The sequence below is a fragment of the Rutidosis leptorrhynchoides genome, chromosome 11, assembly GCF_046630445.1.
Source record: "Rutidosis leptorrhynchoides isolate AG116_Rl617_1_P2 chromosome 11, CSIRO_AGI_Rlap_v1, whole genome shotgun sequence".
NCBI lineage: Eukaryota > Viridiplantae > Streptophyta > Magnoliopsida > Asterales > Asteraceae > Rutidosis > Rutidosis leptorrhynchoides.
This window is the reverse complement of record NC_092343.1, coordinates 335,129,543-335,148,692: the sequence shown is the minus strand read 5'-3', so window position 1 is coordinate 335,148,692 and position 19,150 is coordinate 335,129,543. Positions and strand designations below refer to the sequence as shown.

The window sequence follows — 19,150 nt, the reverse complement described above, 5'->3', positions numbered from 1 at the left end:
CAACTAAACACATGTTCTATATCTATATGATATGCTAACTTAATTATTTAAAACCTGGAAACACAAAAAACACTGTAAAATCGGATTTACGCCGTCTTTAGTAACACCGCGGGCTGTTTTGGGTTAGTTAATTAAAAACTATGATAAACTTTGATTTAAAAGTTGTTATTCTAGGAAAATAATTTTTATTATGAACATGAAACTATATCCAAAATTTATGGTTAAACTCAATGTGGAAGTATGTTTTCTAAAATGGTCATCTAGACGTCGTTCTTTCGACTGAAATGACTACCTTTACAAAAACAACTTGTAACTTATTTTTCCAACTATAAACATATACTTGTTCTGTTTAGATTCATAAAATAGAGTTCAATATGAAACCATAGCAATTTGATTCACTCAAAACGGATTTAAAATGAAGAAGTTATGGGTAAAACAAGATTGGATAATTTTTTCTCATTTTAGCTACGTGAAAATTGGTAACAAATATATTCCAACCATAACTTAATCAACTTGTATTGTATATTATGTAATCTTGAGATACCATAGACACGTATACAATGTTTCGACCTATCATGTCGACACATCTATATATATTTCGGAACAACCATAGACACTCTATATGTGAATGTTAGAGTTAGCTATACAGGGTTGAGGTTGATTCCAAAATATATATAGTTTGAGTTGTGATCAATACTGAGATACGTATACACTGGGTCGTGGATTGATTCAAGATAATATTTATCGATTTATTTCTGTACATCTAACTGTGGACAACTAGTTGTAGGTTACTAACGAGGACAGCTGACTTAATAAACTTAAAACATCAAAATATATTAAAAGTATTGTAAATATATTTTGAACATACTTTGATATATATGTATATATTGTTATATGTTCGTGAATCAACCAGTGGCCAAGTCTTACTTCCCGACGAAGTAAAAATCTGTGAAAGTGAGTTATAGTCCCACTTTTAAAATCTAATATTTTTGGGATGAGAATACATGCAGGTTTTATAAATGATTTATAAAATAGACACAAGTACGTGAAACTACATTCTATGGTTGAATTATCGAAATCGAATATGCCCCTTTTTATTAAGTCTGGTAATCTAAGAATTAGGGAACAGACACCCTAATTGACGCGAATCCTAAAGATAGATCTATTGGGCCCAACAAGCCCCATCCAAAGTACCGGATGCTGTAGTACTTCGAAATTTATATCATATCCGAAGGGTGTCCCGGAATGATGGGGATATTCTTATATATGCATTTTGTTAATGTCGGTTACCAGGTGTTCACCATATGAATGATTTTTATCTCTATGTATGGGATGTGTATTTAAATATGAAATCTTGTGGTCTATTGTTACGATTTGATATATATAGGTTAAACCTATAACTCACCAACATTTTTGTTGTCGTTTAAAGCATGTTTATTCTCAGGTGAATACTAAGAGCTTCCGCTGTTGCATACTAAAATAAGGACAAGATTTGGAGTCCATGTTTGTATGATATTGTGTAAAAACTGCATTCAAGAAACTGATTTCGATGTAACATATTTGTATTGTAAACCATTATGTAATAGTCGTGTGTAAACAGGATATTTTAGATTATCATTATTTGATAATCTACGTAAAGCTTTTTAAACCTTTATTTATGAAATAAAGGTTATGGTTTGTTTTAAAAATGAATGCAGTCTTTGAAAAACGTCTCATATAGAGGTCAAAACCTCGCAACGAAATCAATTAATATGGAACGTTTTTAATCAATAAGAACGGGACATTTCATAGTAATAGTTGGATTTGTTAGTGGCGAGTTGTGGGCTTCCGATTTAAAGGGTCCTGGCTAACTGCTGCATCTATTGGCTATTCGAAACGTGGGCAAAATCAGAAAAGTCTATTAATTTGATAACTTATATAATTTTTATTTTTATAACTAATAGGATATTCAGTGAATGCACCGAGCAAAACGTTCACCACCTTTTATACGTTCACCACCTGTAGCCAGATCAAGACATCTAGCCAATATTGTCGCAGTTGATTTTTCTTTAGAATCGTCATCCAGTTGACCAAGTACTCCAATTCAAATTTCCGATAATCCATTTTTTGAACCCGACCTCACAATTGAGAATCCGGAGGATATTCAGGGACAATTCAGAGATCCTGAACCATTAATCTTTTCTCCGGAACCTCCAATCATTCAAACGGAGATTGTCGAGGAACAACCCATTAAATCAGAATCCTCTAGTGATTCAGATTCAACAAATTCAATCATGGAAAATCTGGAACCTCTAAGTATGGAAGACCGAATGCGAGCTAAACGCACTGGCCAAGGTCACGCAATTACTCAACCAGACATTAATGCCCAGATTATGAAATCAAAGGACAAATCCTACACATGGTAACTAATCAATGCCAATTTAGTGGTGCGCCGAAGGAAGATCCAAATGAACATCTTCGTACATTTAATAGGATCTGTACTTTATTTAAAATCCGAGAAGTTGAGGATGAACAGATATATCTCATGTTATTTCCCTGGACTTTAAAGGGAGAAGCCAAAGATTGGTTAGAATCGTTACCTGAAGGGGCGATTGATACATAGGACATTTTAGTTGAAAAATTTCTTAAACAATTCTTTCCGGCATCTAAAGCTGTGAAACTTCAAGGAGAAATTGTTACGTTCACACAAAAGCCAAATGAAACTCTATATGAGGCATGGACAAGATTTATAAAGTTATTGAGAGGATGTCCGCAACATGGTTTAGACACTTATCAAATAGTACAAATATTCTACCAAGGATGCGACATCACTACACGAAAAGACATCAATATAGCAGCTGGTGGTTCCATTATGAAGAAAACCGCAACTGACGCTTACAAAATTATTGATAACACTGCTTCCCACTCACATGAGTGGCATCAAGAAAAAGATATCGTTAGATCATCTAAAGCAGCTAGAGCCGATTCTAGCCATGACTTTGATTCCATTTCTGCAAAGATAGATGCTGTCGAGAGACGAATGGAAAAGATGACTAAAGATATTCACTCAATACGAATTAGTTGTGAGCAGTGTGGAGGACCACATTTGACAAAAGATTGTCTCAGTATTGAACAAACAATGGAACAAAGAGAGAATGTTTCATACATTAACCAAAGGCCTGGAAATAATTATCAGAATAATTATCAACCGTCAAGATCAATCTACAATCAAAACCAGAACTATAACCGAAATATTCCATACAACAACCAACAAGGTCCTAACAATCAACAAGTATCCAACAATACTTACAATCAGCAAAGACCTATTTTTCAAAACAAACCACCACAAACCGATGATAAAAAGCCAAATTTTGAAGACATGATGTCGAAGCTAGTTGAATCTCAAACACAGTTTTTCACATCTCAGAAACAAACGAATGAACAAAATGCTCAAGCATTTAGAAATCAACAAGATTCTATTCAAAATATGGAATAAGAAGTAAGTAACCTAGCAAGGTTAATAGGTGAAAGGAAACCGGGAAGTCTACCTAGTGATACAAATGCTAACCCCCGAAATGAAACAGCTAAAGCCATTACCACAAGAAGTGGTATCACACTTAAACCACCTGAAATACCTGTAATTTCTGATGACTCTATTCCCACTCCACAAGAACCACAACCTGAGCAAGATAAGGAAAAAGAACCGGTAGTTGAAAAGGTTAATGAAGATAACACAATTAAGGCTAAACCTTATGTTAAACCATACCAGCTACCACTTCCTTACCCAAGTAAAATGAGAAAATAAAGACTTGAAGCCGAGCAATCCAAATTCTTGGATATGTTTAAACAAATAAATGTCAATCTTCCTTTCATTGATGTGATTTCAGGAATGCCTAGATATGCTAAATTTTTAAAAGATCTAATCACAAATAGAAAGAAAATGGAAGAACTCTCGGATGTTACAATGAATGCTAATTGTTCTGCAGTACTGTTGAATAAGATACCAGAAAAATTATCAGATCCAGGAAGTTTCACAATTCCATGTTTTCTGGATAGTCTTAGTTCAATAGAAGCATTGGCAGATTTAGGTGCTAGTATAAATTTAATGCCATATTCACTATACGCTAAACTAGACCTTGGAGAATTGAAACCAACAAGAATAAGCATACAACTAGCCGATCGATCAGTAAAATATCCTAGAGGGATAATGGAGAACATGCTAGTTAAAGTTGGTACTTTAGTATTTCCAGTAGATTTAGTTATTCTGGATATGGAAGAAGATTCTCGAGTTCCTCTCATATTAGGAAGACCATTCTTAAACACGGCTAAAGCAATAATAGATGTGTTCGGTAAGAAACTGACCCTAAGTATAGAGGAGGAGAGTGTTACCTTTTCAGTTGATAGAGCCATGCCACTACCGCAATCTGCAGATGATACATTATATTATATTCAAACTATAGATTCACATGCAGAATTATTAGAAGAATTTCCAGAATTACAAGGAACAGGAGAATGTTCTTTAGGAGAAGGAACTGAACCAATTGATGAAACTGAAATGTTAGCTACACTTATGACTAATGGATATGAATCAACAACAAAAGAAATTTAAATGCTAAAACAAGAAGACATATATCGATATAAATCATCGATAGAAGAACCACCGACATTAGAGTTAAAGCCACTTCCAAACCATTTGGAATACCCTTATTTACATGGTGAATCTGAATTACCTGTAATAATATCGTCTTCTCTTACTGAAAATGAAAAATCTTGACTCATTTCTGTGCTAAAAGCTCATAAACCAGCTATTGCATGGAAAATTCATGACATTAAAGGCATAAGTCCTTCGTATTGCACACATAAAATCCTTATGGAAGAAGGTCATAAAACGTATGTGCAACGCCAAAGAAGACTAAATCCTAATATGCAAGATGTTGTTAAGAAAGAAATAATTAAACTGTTAGATGCAGGTTTAATTTATCCAATCTCTGATGGTCCATGGGTAAGCCCAGTTCAATGCGTACCTAAGAAGGGTGGCATGACTGTTATCAAAAATGAAAAAAATGAGCTTATTCCTACTAGGACTGTAACAGGATGGCGTATTTGTATTGATTATAGAAAATTAAATGACGCCACCAGAAAAGATCACTTTCCCTTACCTTTCATTGATCAAATGTTGGAAAGATTAGCCAGAAATAGTTACTATTGTTTTCTTGATGGTTTTTCCGGATATTTTCAAATTCCAATAGCACCTGAGGACCAAGAAAAAACCACATTCACGTGCCCTTATGGTACTTTTGCTTACAAACGCATGCCATTTGGACTTTGCAACGCCCCTGCAACCTTTCAAAGGTGCATGATGGCGATTTTTCACGACATGATAGAAGAATGCATGGAAGTTTTCATGGATGACTTTTCAGTCTTCGGTGATACATTTGAATCATGTTTAGTTAATCTTGAACGAATGCTTATTAGATGAAAATAATCAAATCTAGTACTTAATTGGGAGAAATGCCATTTCATGGTTAAAGAAGGCATCGTTCTTGGTCATAAAATTTCAAATGAAGGAATTGAAGTAGATAGAGCTAAAGTAAATGTAATTGCTAAACTTCCACATCCCACCAATGTTAGAGGAGTTAGGAGTTTTCTAGGGCATGCCGGTTTTTACCGACGTTTTATAAAATATTTTTCTAAAATTGCTACTCCTATGAATAAACTCCTAGAAAAGGATGCTCCATTCATCTTTTCAGATGAATGCATCAAATCTTTTAATATTCTTAAAGAAAAACTCACTAATGCGCCGATCATGATAACTCCAAATTGGAATCTACCGTTTGAACTCATGTGCGATGCAAGTGATTTTGCAATGGGAGCCGTTTTAGGACAAAGGATTGAAAAAAGATTTCAACCTATTTATTATGCTAGTAAGACGTTACAAGGAGCACAAACGAATTATACAACTACTGAAAAAGAACTCCTTGCTATTGTCTTTGTTTTTGACAAATTTCGTTCATATCTCGTTCTAGCTAAAACGGTGGTCTATACTGACCATTCTGCTCTTAGATACTTATTTTCAAAACAAAATGCTAAACCACGATTAATCCGTTGGATCTTACTCTTACAAGAGTTCGATATTGAAATCCGGGATTAAAAGGGAGCAGAAAATCTCGTAGCTGATCATCTTTCTCGTCTTGAAAATCCCGAATTAGAAGTTCTGAATGAATCGACCATACAAGCTAACTTTCCTGATGAATATCTATTGAAGATAGATTATAGTGAAATTCCATGGTTTGCAAACTATGCAAACTACTTAGTATGTGGATTCCTTGAAAAAGGATTATCGTACCAAAAATGAAAGAAATTCTTTAGTGATATAAAATACTATTTCTGGGAAGATCCACATTTGTTTAAAAGTTGTCCCGATGGAATAATACGCCGATGTGTATTCGGGAATGAAGCTAGTCAAATCTTAAACCATTGTCACACAGGACCAACAGGAGGGCATTATGGGCCTCAACTCACAGCAAGAAAAGTTTACGATGTTGGATTCTATTGGCCTACCATTTTCAAGGACGCACATCTTCTTTGCAAATCCTGTGATGCTTGTCAAAGGGCCGGAAAAAAAGTCAACGTGATGAAATGCCACAAAATGTCATTCAAGTATGTGAAGTATTTGACATTTGGGGTATTGACTTTATGGGTCCATTTTCAAAATCTCATAATAATCTCTATATTCTCGTTGCCATTGATTATGTATCTAAATGGGCGGAAGCACAAGCTCTTCCAACTAACGATGCACGAGTTGTAGTCAACTTTTTAAAACGTCATTTTGCAAGGTTTGGAACACCGAAAGATTTAATAAGTGATCGGGGTACTCATTTTTGTAATAATCTACTTGAGAAAGTTCTCAAAAGATATGGAGTAACTCATAAAATCTCAACCGCTTATCATCCACAAACAAGTGGACAAGTTGAAAATACCAACCGAGCTTTAAAACGTATTCTAGAGAAGACCGTAGGATCAAATCCGAAGGAATGGTCCATGAAATTTGAGGATGCACTCTGGGCTTTTAGAACAGCCTACAAAACTTCAATTGGAACCACATCTTTTAAACTCGTTTACGGAAAAGCATGTCATCTTCCAGTAGAAATTGAGCACAAAGCATTTTGGGCTTTGAAGACATGTAATCTTGATTTACATGAAGCCGTACGTCTACGGTTAAGTCAACTAAACGAATTAGAAGAATTAAGACATGAAGCATACGAAAATTCGTTAATCTATAAGGAAAGAACGAAGAAATGGCATGATAAAAGAATCAGAAGTTCAAAAGAATTTAAGGAAGGAGACAGAATTCTTCTTTTCAATTCACGATTCAAGCTATTTCCTGAAAAATTGAAATCAAGATGGTCTGGACCATTCATAGTCAAAAGAGTTTTCCCGTACGGAATGGTAGAATTAATAAATTCAAATGGAATTGAATTTAAGGTTAATGGTCACAGAGTTAAACATTACATAGATAATCTAATGGAAGTTGACGATGAAGTTAATCACAATTTTGATACCACAGCTAACTAAGTGTGGGAAGTTTCGAATCTTTTTAGGGTATTATATATTTCTGTTAGAGTTAGATATTCTGTTTTCGAGTAGTTTCCAAAAATGGAATCCGTATGGTCTTTCCCTAGCAGACCCTAAAGAATTAGTCTTCTCCTCCCATTCTGAATTTTTATTTTTTTTAGGTTTTACGAGATGAAGAATTCCTTTGATCTGAACCATGGTCTAATGCTACACGCTATGATTACTAAACATAATAATGACACACTTTCGAGTGAACTGGTATCATTCATAAGAGGCAAAATGGACGGAGTAAGAAAAGAACTAAGAAAAGATCATCATAAGATACATTTTGGAAAAGGAAAATCAAAATCCGCAACAAAAAGAAGAGCACGACACCTTGAAAGATGTTATAAATGCGGAAAATGGTCACATGAAGGTAAATGTTCAAATAATCAAACATATTCAAATACCGAATTTGTTACTCTATGCTGAGAAGGACCGTTTATATGTTTAGAAGAAAAGATATTGAAGATTAGAGGTTATGCGTACGTAGCTATGGAGAACCAAATCGCTATGGAGAACCAAATCACACGACTCTCATATGAGTCGGCTAAAGTAGGTCTCTGAGAATTCTTTCTCACAGGTAAGTATGTACAGTTTTTATTTCTATTTTTATTGCTTTTAACCTTTTGATAATAAACGCTGAATCGTTCGCTATAAAGTATTAAATTGGTATTCAATAAAATTAGGTACGCGTAACCGAAATTATTGATATCATACAAAAATTTATTACATCACTGCGAAATTTACCGTTTATTCTTAAGGTATAAATATCTTTAATTAATCAACCCAAAATATTTCAGAAATTCATCAGGAGTAAAACTAGGTAATATAGCCGAAATTACTTTACCGAAAAAAGGGGCGTATATTTTTGATAATATTTGATTGATTAAAGTGGGATAAAAGACCAAAAAGATTTTTAATTTTATTTTTACTTTGTTTTTAAAATTAATATATAATTATTAAATTAATATTGTAAACTTTTAAAAGCAAAATATTTAAGTTTGTAAATATTTGGAAAAAAAAAATTTAATATAAGTTTGTATGTATAAAAACAAAAATATACTATAAATTTGGTGTGAATTTTGAATTTTTAATTTTATGCATTTTAAATTAAAGTTTGGTGTGAATTTAAAAACAAAAAAATTTACTTCATTTCATTGAGTTAAAAATATGATTTTTAAAATTCGTCGTGAGTTGAAAACTAGGTCGTTGAACCGAAATTGCTTTACCCAAGGGAGGGACGAGAACTTTTATTATCATTATTTTTAATCTTATTGAATTAAAGTATGCCAAAAACATTAAAAAAAACCTCAAAAATCTTTGCTTTTAAAACAACGCTTTGAAATAACAAAATTTTAAAACTTTGTTGAGAGACGGACTAGGACAACTGAAATGTCCCGTTCTTATTGATTAAAAACGTTCCATATTAATTGATTTCGTTGTGAGGTTTTGACCTCTATATGAGACGTTTTTCAAAGACTGCATTCATTTTAAAACAAACCATAACCTTTATTTCATCAATAAAGTTTTAAAAAGCTTTACGTAGATTATCAAATAATGATAATCTAAAATATCCTGTTTACACACGACTATTACATAATGGTTTACAATACAAATAGGTTACAACGAAATAAGTTTCTTGAATGCAGTTTTTACACAATATCATACAAGCATGGACTCCAAATCTTGTCCTTATTTAAGTATGCGACAGCGGAAGCTCTTAATAATCACCTGAGAATAAACATGCTTAAAACGTCAACAAAAAATGTTGGTGAGTTATAGGTTTAACATATATATATCAAATCGTAACAATAGACCACACGATTTCATATTTCAATATACATCCCATACATAGAGATAAAAATCATTCATATGGTGAACACCTGGTAACCGACATTAACAAGATGCATATATAAGAATATCCCCATCATTCCGGGACACCCTTCGGATATGATATAAATTTCGAAGTACTAAAGCATCCGGTACTTTGGATGGGGCTTGTTGGGCCCGATAGATCTATCTTTAGGATTCGTGTCAATTAGGGTGTCTGTTCCCTAATTCTTAGATTACCAGACTAAAAAGGGGCATATTCGGTTTAATAATTCAATCATAGAATGTAGTTTCGATTACTTGTGTCTATTTCGTAAAACATTTATAAAAGCAGCTCATGTATTCTCAGCCCAAAAATATAAAGGGTAAAAAGGCAAATGAAACTCACTTTCACAGATTTTTACTTCGTCGGGAAGTAAGACTTGGCCACTGGTCGATTCACGAACCTATAACAAATATGTACATATATATCAAAGTATGTTCAAAATATATTTACAACACTTTTAATACATTTTGATATTTTAAGTTTATTAAGTCAGCTGTCCTCGTTAGTAACCTACAACTAGTTGTCCAACATTAGATGTACAGAAAAAAATTGATATATATTATCTTGAATCAATCCATGACCCAGTGTATACACGTCTCAGGCTAGATCACAAATCAAAGTATATATTTTTAGAATCAACCTCAACCCTGTATAGCTAACTCTTACATTACTGCATATAGAGTGCCTATGGTTGTTCCAAATAATATATACACATGGGTCGATATGATATGTCAAAATATTTGCATACGTGTCTATGGTATCCCAAGATTACATAATATATTAGAATACATGTATAATACAATATAATTTAGCTAGGATATGATTAATATAGATTTGTTACCAATTTTCACGTTGCTACAATAAGAAAAATTATCCAATCTTGTTTTACCCATAACTTCTTCATTTTAAATCCGTTTTGAGTGAATCAAATTGCTATGGTTTCATATTGAACTTAACTTTATGAATATATACAGAAAAAGTATATGTTTATAGTCGGAATTACAGGTTACAAGTCATTTTTGTAAAGGTAGTCATTTCAGTCGAAAGAACGACGTCTAGATGACCATTTTGGAAAACATACTTCCACTTTGAGTTTAACCATGATTTTTGGATATAGTTTCACGTTCATAAAAAAATCATTTTCCCGGAAGAACAACTTTTAAATCAAAGTTTATCATAGTTTTTAATTAAATAACCCAAAACAGCCCACGGTGTTACTACGAAGCGTAAATCTGGTTTTACGATGTTTTTCGTGTTTCCAGGTTTTAAATCATTAAGTTAGCATATAATATAGATATAGAACATGTGTTTAGTTGATTTTAAAAGTCAAGTTAGAAGGATTAACTTTTGTTTGCGAACAAGTTTAGAATTAACTAAACTATGTTCTAGTGATTACAAGTTTAAACCTTCGAATAAGATAGCTTTATATGTATGAATCGAATGATGTTATGAACATCGTTACTACCTTAAGTTTTCTGGATAAAGCTACTGGAAATGATAAAAATGGATCTAGCTTCAAAGGATCCTTGGATGGCTTGAAAGTTCTTGAAGCAGAATCATGACACGAAAACAGTTCAAGTAAGATTTTCACTTGAAATAAGATTGTTATAGTTATAGAAATTGAATCAAAGTTTGAATATGAGTATTACCTTGTATTAGAAAGATATCTTACTGTAAGTAAGAAAGATTTCTTGAGGTTGGATGATCACTCTACAAGATTGGAAGTAAGCTAGCAAACTTGAAAGTATTCTTGATTTTTTGAAACTAGAACTTGTAGAATTTATGAAGAACACTTAGAACTTGAAGATAGAACTTGACAGAGATCAATTAGATGAAGAAAATTGAAGAATGAAAGTGTTTGTAGGTGTTTTTGGTCGTTGGTGTATGGATTAGATATAAAGGATATGTAATTTTGTTTTCATGTAAATAAGTCATGAATGATTACTCATATTTTTGTAATTTTATGAGATATTTCATGCTAGTTGCCAAATGATGGTTCCCAGATGTGTTAGGTGACTCACATGGGCTGCTAATAGCTGATCATTGGAGTGTATATACCAATAGTACATACATCTAAAAGTTGTGTATTGTACGAGTACGAATACGGGTGCATACGAGTAGAATTGTTGATGCAACTGAACGAGGATGTAATTATAAGCATTTTTGTTAAGTAGAAGTATTTTGATAAGTGTCTTGAAGTCTTTCAAAAGTGTATGAATACATATTAAAACACTACATGTATATACATTTTAACTGAGTCGTTAAGTCATCGTTAGTCGTTACATGTAAGTGTTGTTTTGAAACCTTTAGGTTAACGATCTTGTTAAATGTTGTTAACCCAATGTTTATAATATCAAATAAGATTTTAAATTATTATATTATCATGATATTATGATGTACAAATATCTCTTAATATGATATATATACATTAAATGTCATTACAACGATAATCGTTACATATATGTCTCGTTTCAAAATCATTAAGTTAGTAGTCTTGTTTTTACATATGTAGTTCATTATTAATATACTTAATGATATGTTTACTTATCATAATATCATGTTAACTATATATATAACCATATATATGTCATCATATAGTTTTTACAAGTTTTAACGTTCGTGAATCACCGGTCAACTTGGGTGGTCAATTGTCTATATGAAACCTATTTCAATTAATCAAGTCTTAACAAGTTTGATTGCTTAACACGTTGGAAACACTTAATCATGTAAATAACAATTTCATTTAATATATAAATAAACATGGAAAAGTTCGGGTCACTACAACAACAATCTGAAACGTCCTCACTCCTAAAAAGAAACAAATTTTTAAAATTTATTAATTATTTGTTTTAAAAAAGTATAAGGTTTTTATTAAAAAAAAAAAAGAAAGAAACAGACCCCATACGATCGCATGGGGTTCCTTCACAAAAACCATGCGGTCACATGGTGTCAAAAAACTGGTCAGGTTACAAGTTCATCGAGCTGTTACTTCTGTCTCACTTCACACACACAAACACATACGAACACACACATAAACCCTCTCAAATTTCATCAATTTTTCACCAAAATTCACCAAATTTCTTGCTATAATCCGCTCTAATCATGAATTTGATACGAAGTTTATCAAGAAGGGTAACAATTACACCCCTAAACCTCTTTAAATTTGATTTTTAGTGTTCTTGAGCTATAATTTTCCTAATTTGATTTTGTTAATTTCTAATGTAATTAAAGTTAAATTGTTAGTAAATTATGCATGTATAACCTAGATTGATGCTATTTAACATGATTTAAAGCCAAAAACTTCAAAATTTTTAGAAATCTAGGGTTTGTGTTCTTGAGCAATTTGGGACTTTTTGATATAAACAGGTTATGGCCGATTTTTGTCATGAATTATTGCTAAATTAAGTAGTGTAACATGTTTAGGTAGCTAAATGATCCAAACTTCGATCCTAAACATGATTTTTGAGAATTAAAGTGGACTTTTTAGGTATAAAATTCATGAACATGATTAAATTGATGTAAATGCCATTTGAAACTTGTTTAATTGCTAGTAATGGTTATTTTAACATGTTATTTAAGTTGAATACTTATGAACTTTGTAACCATTTTCATAAATGCTTATTTGAAAAAGTGTAGAATTGTAAAAATTGTGAAAATGTATATAAGTTTAATTTTGATTGAACATATTATTGTAATTGTTTCAAGTTGTTATTTTGCTAACACTAATGCATATTTGGATGCACAAAAATTGTGTTTAATGTGTTTTGCAGAGATTTACTAATACTGATGGTGCATCATCATCATCTAGACAACCTGCTCCACAACCTGAACCAGAAATGCAATATGAACCAGAACAGGAGCAACAACAGGAACAACAACAACAACCTGATCAACATGTACCTTATTATGATCCGCAACTGGAATATATTGATGCCTAGGTAGTATTTCCGATGCATCCGATAGTACAACACCCAACGATTCATGAAGAACAGTTGCATCCCAATTTGAGATTTGATCGGAGTTGGAGAGATTACCCGACATATCAAAGTAACAAATTCAAATTGGTAACGAAAAATGTAAAAGTGTCGAGGGTAATCGATTGGGAGCCTTTGGAAAGGGTCTAACTTGCTAACTCAGTTAGACAGCATTTGATCCAAAGGTATGGCATCTCTTCTTTTTCCGATTGAGAACGTTTATTCACCATTCGTAGGCCTGTATATAAGGAATGGTGCATTGAGCTTATGAATACTATAGCGTTAAATGCAGATGTAGTTAGATTAGATGATAGAAGTTTTCTTAGATTTATACTTGGCCGTAGGATGTACAGGATGTCCATGTTGGACATGGCCAGGACTTTACAGATATATACGCCCGCTGAATTACTACTACCCGATTGTATGAATTTGATTTATCATGGTGAAAGGGTAGATAGGAATTTTGATGCTAACGCCGTCTAGAGGCGTATGTCAGATTTTAATTTTTTTGGACGGGCAAGAACACATACCTACTTACATATTAACAAAGCCGAGCTTTGTATAATTCATAGATTTCTGGCTAACTCGATTACACAGAGAGGTCACAACTAGGAGAAAATGACCTTACATGATTTATTCTACCTTAAGTGTATTCGAGACCCAAGAGACTTTGTTAATATCCCCTACTGTGTTGGTTTTTATTTGTCTAAGATAGTGGAAGGAATACAGGAAGGGGGAATAATAGGAGGGGGTATTTTTGTTACTCTCATTGGAGAGTATTTGGGTGTAGATAGGGATCAAGGGGGTCCACTTATGGTATGTAGGGAACAGGATGATACCTTAGGATTAAAGGTCTATCAGGGTGCTAAGGTATTGAAGAGCAGACGCAATCAGGTAGTACCATATGTTGGTCGTCATCCAATGGTAGAGAGAGGTTCAGATGAGGAAATGGAGGAAGCGGATGACATTTAGGATGTCATTAGGGAGGCTATGACTGACGTCTACCAGCGTATAGATGAGGTAGAAATGACAAACCAGGATAGACATAATCGATACGAGCAGTGGCAAGCCCGGAATGAGTACGAGCATTCCAGGCAACGACAGCATGATAGATGGGATTATCATCAGCGTCAGATCATGAGTCGACTATCACCTCAGGATCACTACGTACCGACCCGACCCGCTTACTATCCTCCACACCAGCCCGAGATGAGACCACCATATACTCTCTACGACCCTAACCAAGCCTACCAGTACACCTATCACCAACCATGGAACCCGACCGACGACATGAACTGGAACCCCTATCCAGATTGATATAGTTCCTGTTGGTGATTTCTATAATTTTTATCTTTTAATTATTTATTATTTCTATTTATTTATGTTTAAACACATTATATTTTGATACTTTTATGTAAGTTTTAACATTTTTATTATTTTGTACTAATATTTCATATTTGATTTGAAAGTGGGATGTTAAGTCCCATTACAAATTACCATGCATGTTTATATTTGTATGTATGTATATTGTCAATTGTATACAACAGGGTAAAACAGCGCATTTTCAAAGACTGACATTATGTTCAGCAAAAGCTACTAATTTTGACGACAAAACGAAAAATAAATGTGATCTAACAACACGACAGAATGAACAAATGATGTGCACCATTTATCATTCAGCAAACAAACGCCAATATGTTTGAAAACTTTGGTAAAATTTAATCATTTTTCTACGCTAATCACCCTCAATAATTTAAATTGTTACTGATTTCTTGCAAATGAGGGCATTGCAAGATCTTAAGTATGGGAAGGGGTTAAATTCTTTCGGATTTTTAAAAAATTTTAACTTATACACTTGGTTACCATTAAAAATACTATTAACGCAGTAGTTGTATTAGAATCTAGTGCTCTCTGATAATAAAGAACGACCCTAGTCTTATATACTGACTACCCAATTCTAGTAAAAAATTTTAAAATTTTCAAATAAATGAATTCAAAATCATGTTTATACATATTTATGAACGATAAAACTAGGTGTTAACACCGAAATTATTGTTACCTCGGAAAAGACATAAATTGAGAAACAACCCAAAATGTTAGAATTCATTTAAAATGGAATAGAGGACAATAAAAAGGCAAAGAAAGGAAAATAAAAGCCAAGTGTGAAAAAAATTTACCAAGTTATTTAAAACATATATCACATATTTTTGTACAAATAACTGAAGATACTTTTGTTTTGGACAATTTTATCAGTTTTACCCAATTTCTTATAATATATTTGAAAGAAAAGATGGATCTACACGATGAATCAATTCCATCATTAAAAGGAAGTAAAGTCTTCCGAAAAAGACACGCGCTTCTTGATTTAGGTCAAGAAGTTGTCGTCCAGACCAGCTGTAGGTTGACGAAAAAACTAGAAAAGTCATCTCTAAAATTAGCAGGAAATCCACGGACCTCAGCATCAAACAGGGTCGCCAAGTGGTCAGACTTATCCTAACCATGAGAGGATCTGTCTCGTAAAATGGTGAGGGCACCGTGCAAATTAGCTTGATAAGACTAATGAATCAGATCCGCAAAAAAGGATAATCTCCTTAAAAGATTAAAAATCAGCTTTTAAGCCTGATATTACTCAATCCTAGAGATTGACTTTTAAAGATTGAGAATTACAAACTCATGGAATTCGATGATATCTAAACTCGAGCTTGAACGAGAAAATATTTTGATCAAATTAAAACCGATTTGTTTTCTGAAAACCCTATTTTCAATGCGTTCATTACCATTGAACGTAAAATCCTAGGAATTCACCTGGAATTCATTAGGTCACCTGAACCAAATCGAGTGTCAACCGTAAGAACGGTGGTTGCATAGCATGGTCAAAGACAGGACCTTGTGCCAGACCGAAAAACTATAAGGTGATCTTTACTATTGCTCCTACCAAGGATAGTAATTGCATCCGACACGTTATAGACCATAATTAAAAGCATGTCACGGGACATTGCCTTAACAGTTACTTGTTCTACGCTTTCCTTTACAACCGGACGGTAGTTTACCGAAAGGTAATATACTGAGCAAGTAAACTGGACGTGTTGCTTTCCTAATACAAGGTTAGCAAGTGGGTGACACAAAACCGCAAGTTTTGAGCTAAAATTTTCAAATCTGAAACCCACAAAAACAATTTTGCAAACACCGGTGAAGGGTTATTCCGGAAAACTTATCTAGGGTAAAAGCTAGATTTAATTTTCAAAAGATCAAATGTTTTCATAAAGATCCAATTTCCTAAAGGATCTAAATTTTTATAGTCATGTGGGACTGTAAACCACATCGTTACTACCATTGTTCATACCGCCGTATAGAAATCACTGATGTACAAAGTGTGAAGAATAAATAAGTGATTCTAGTATTTTTATTTCAAGAATATATTGCTTGAGGACAAGCAACGCTCAAGTGTGGGAATATTTAATAATGCTAAAAACGAACATATATTTCATAGCATTATCCCTCAAGAAAGACAAGCTTTTAGTTGCAAATGTTCTATTTACAAGTGATATTCGTTTAAATAATAAAAGGTGAAGACAAAAGACAGATTCGTCGAATTGAAGACGCAAACGACCAAAAAGCTAAAAAGTACAAAGTACAATCAAAGTGGTTCAAATTATTGATGAGAAACATCTCAAAATTAGAAGAGTACAAGCCGCAAAAAGCAAAATACAAGATATTAAATTGTACGAAAGGACGTTCAAAAATCCGGAACCAGGACCAGAGTCAACTCTCAACGCTCGACGCAACGGACTAAAAATTACAAGTCAACTATGCATATAAATAAAATATAATATATAAATAATTCTTAAAATTATTTATATATTATATATATTTAATTAAACCGTTGGCAAGAAGAAAACAACCAAATGTGAGCTGTCTCAGCTGGCCATGCGATCGCATGGCCAGGAAGAAGGAAATTCATGCGGTCGCATGACCCAAAAAGTGAGGCCACATTGCTATAAATTTCGCAGTTTCAGTCGAATGTAAACACATCTTTTTCTCTTCTTCATCTATCAACGTATATATATATATATATATATATTATAATTTTAATTTTAATTTTAATTATAATAATAAGGGTATGTTAGCGAATGTTGTAAGGGTGTAAGTCGAAATTATGTCCGTGTAACGCTACACTATTATTAATCATTGTAAGTTATGTTCAACCTTTTTAAATTAATGTCTCGTAGCTAATTTATTATTATGCTTATTTAAGCCGAAGTAATCGTGATGTTGGGCTAAAATATTAAGACGGGGTAATTGGGCTTTGTACCATAATTGGGGTTTGGACAAAAGAACGACACTTGTAGAAATTAGACTATGGGCTATTAATGGGCTTTATATTTGTTTAATTAAATGATAGTTTGTTAATTTAATATAAAGATTTATAATTTAACGTACCTATAAATAACCATATACACTCGATCGGACACGATGGGCGAGATATTTATAAGTACTAATAATCGTTCATTTAACCGGATACGGGAATGGATTAATAGTCAATAGACTCATTAAAACAGGGGTGAATTATGTACAAGGACACTTGGCGTAATTGTTAACAAAGTATTAAAACCTTGGATTACACGCAGTCGATATCCTGGTGTAATTATTAAACAAAGTATTAAGACCTTGTTACAGTTTAAATCCCCAATTAGTTGGAATATTTGACTTCGGATATAAGAATAATTTGACGAGGACACTCGCACTTTATATTTATGACTGATGGACTGTTATGGACAAAAACCATACGGACATATTGAATAATCTAGGACAATTAACCCATGAGAATAAACTAAAATCAACACGTCAAACATCATGATTACGGAAGTTTAAATAAGCATAATTCCTTTATTTCATATTTAATTGCACTTTTAATTATCGCACTTTAAAATTTATTGTCATTTTATTTTATCGCATTTTTATTTATCGCAATTTCATTATCGTTATTTACTTTACGCTTTAAATTAAGTTATATTTATTTTTAATATTTTACATTAGGTTTTAACTGCGACTTAAGTTTTAAAATCGACAAACCGGTCATGAAACGGTAAAAACCCCCTTTTATAATAATAATACTACTTATATATATTTATATATTTACAAATATAGTTTTAAAAATATAGCGTTAAACTTGGCGAGTTCCCTGTGGACGAATCGGACTTACTAAAAACTATACTACTGTACGATTAGGTACACTGCCTATAAGTGTTGTAGCAAGGTTTAGATATATCCACTCTATAAATAAATAAATAACTTGTGTAAAATTGTATCGTATTTAATAGTATTTTGTAGTAAAAATATAACTATTTTGTACCCCTTCGCTTTAACATCAGCCATGTTGGTAAAAGCGCCTCATAATCCAATTAATGTAATTTCATAGTTTGGTTGATAAATTTTTAAAATTATGTTATGTATTTTATAGTTTGGTTAATGAATTTTTAAAATTATGTAATTTCAATTAATGTAATTCATGTTTAGTTGTAATGATGGATTGGTAATCATAAAATATAGCCGTTTATTATAATAATTCCTAAAACGATTACATTATTTCTTATAAATAGAAAATAAACTTATTTCCTAAAAACGATTACATTATTCCTAACGGCTATTTTCAACAAACACAATCATCAATCTTCGAATTCACGTGGATAATGTTGCTGAAACC

The 19,150-nt window shown here is 32.7% G+C and overlaps 1 protein-coding gene and 1 non-coding gene across 2 annotated transcripts in view; one reads left to right on the top strand and one right to left on the bottom strand.

Annotated features, from left to right (window-relative positions):
• The window catches only part of LOC139875794 (uncharacterized), a 54,340-nt gene extending 35,413 nt beyond the window's left edge, over positions 1–18,927 (top strand). The window contains exon 2 of the mRNA XM_071863090.1: positions 18,908–18,927. Within this exon, the coding sequence (XP_071719191.1) occupies positions 18,908–18,927 (20 nt within the window). The remainder of the gene's footprint in view (positions 1–18,907) is intronic.
• LOC139879114 (small nucleolar RNA R71) lies at positions 2,657–2,763 on the bottom strand. Its single transcript, XR_011769968.1, has one exon. It is a non-coding gene; the product is annotated as a small nucleolar RNA R71 (small nucleolar RNA).
• Positions 18,928–19,150: the final 223 nt, after the last annotated feature.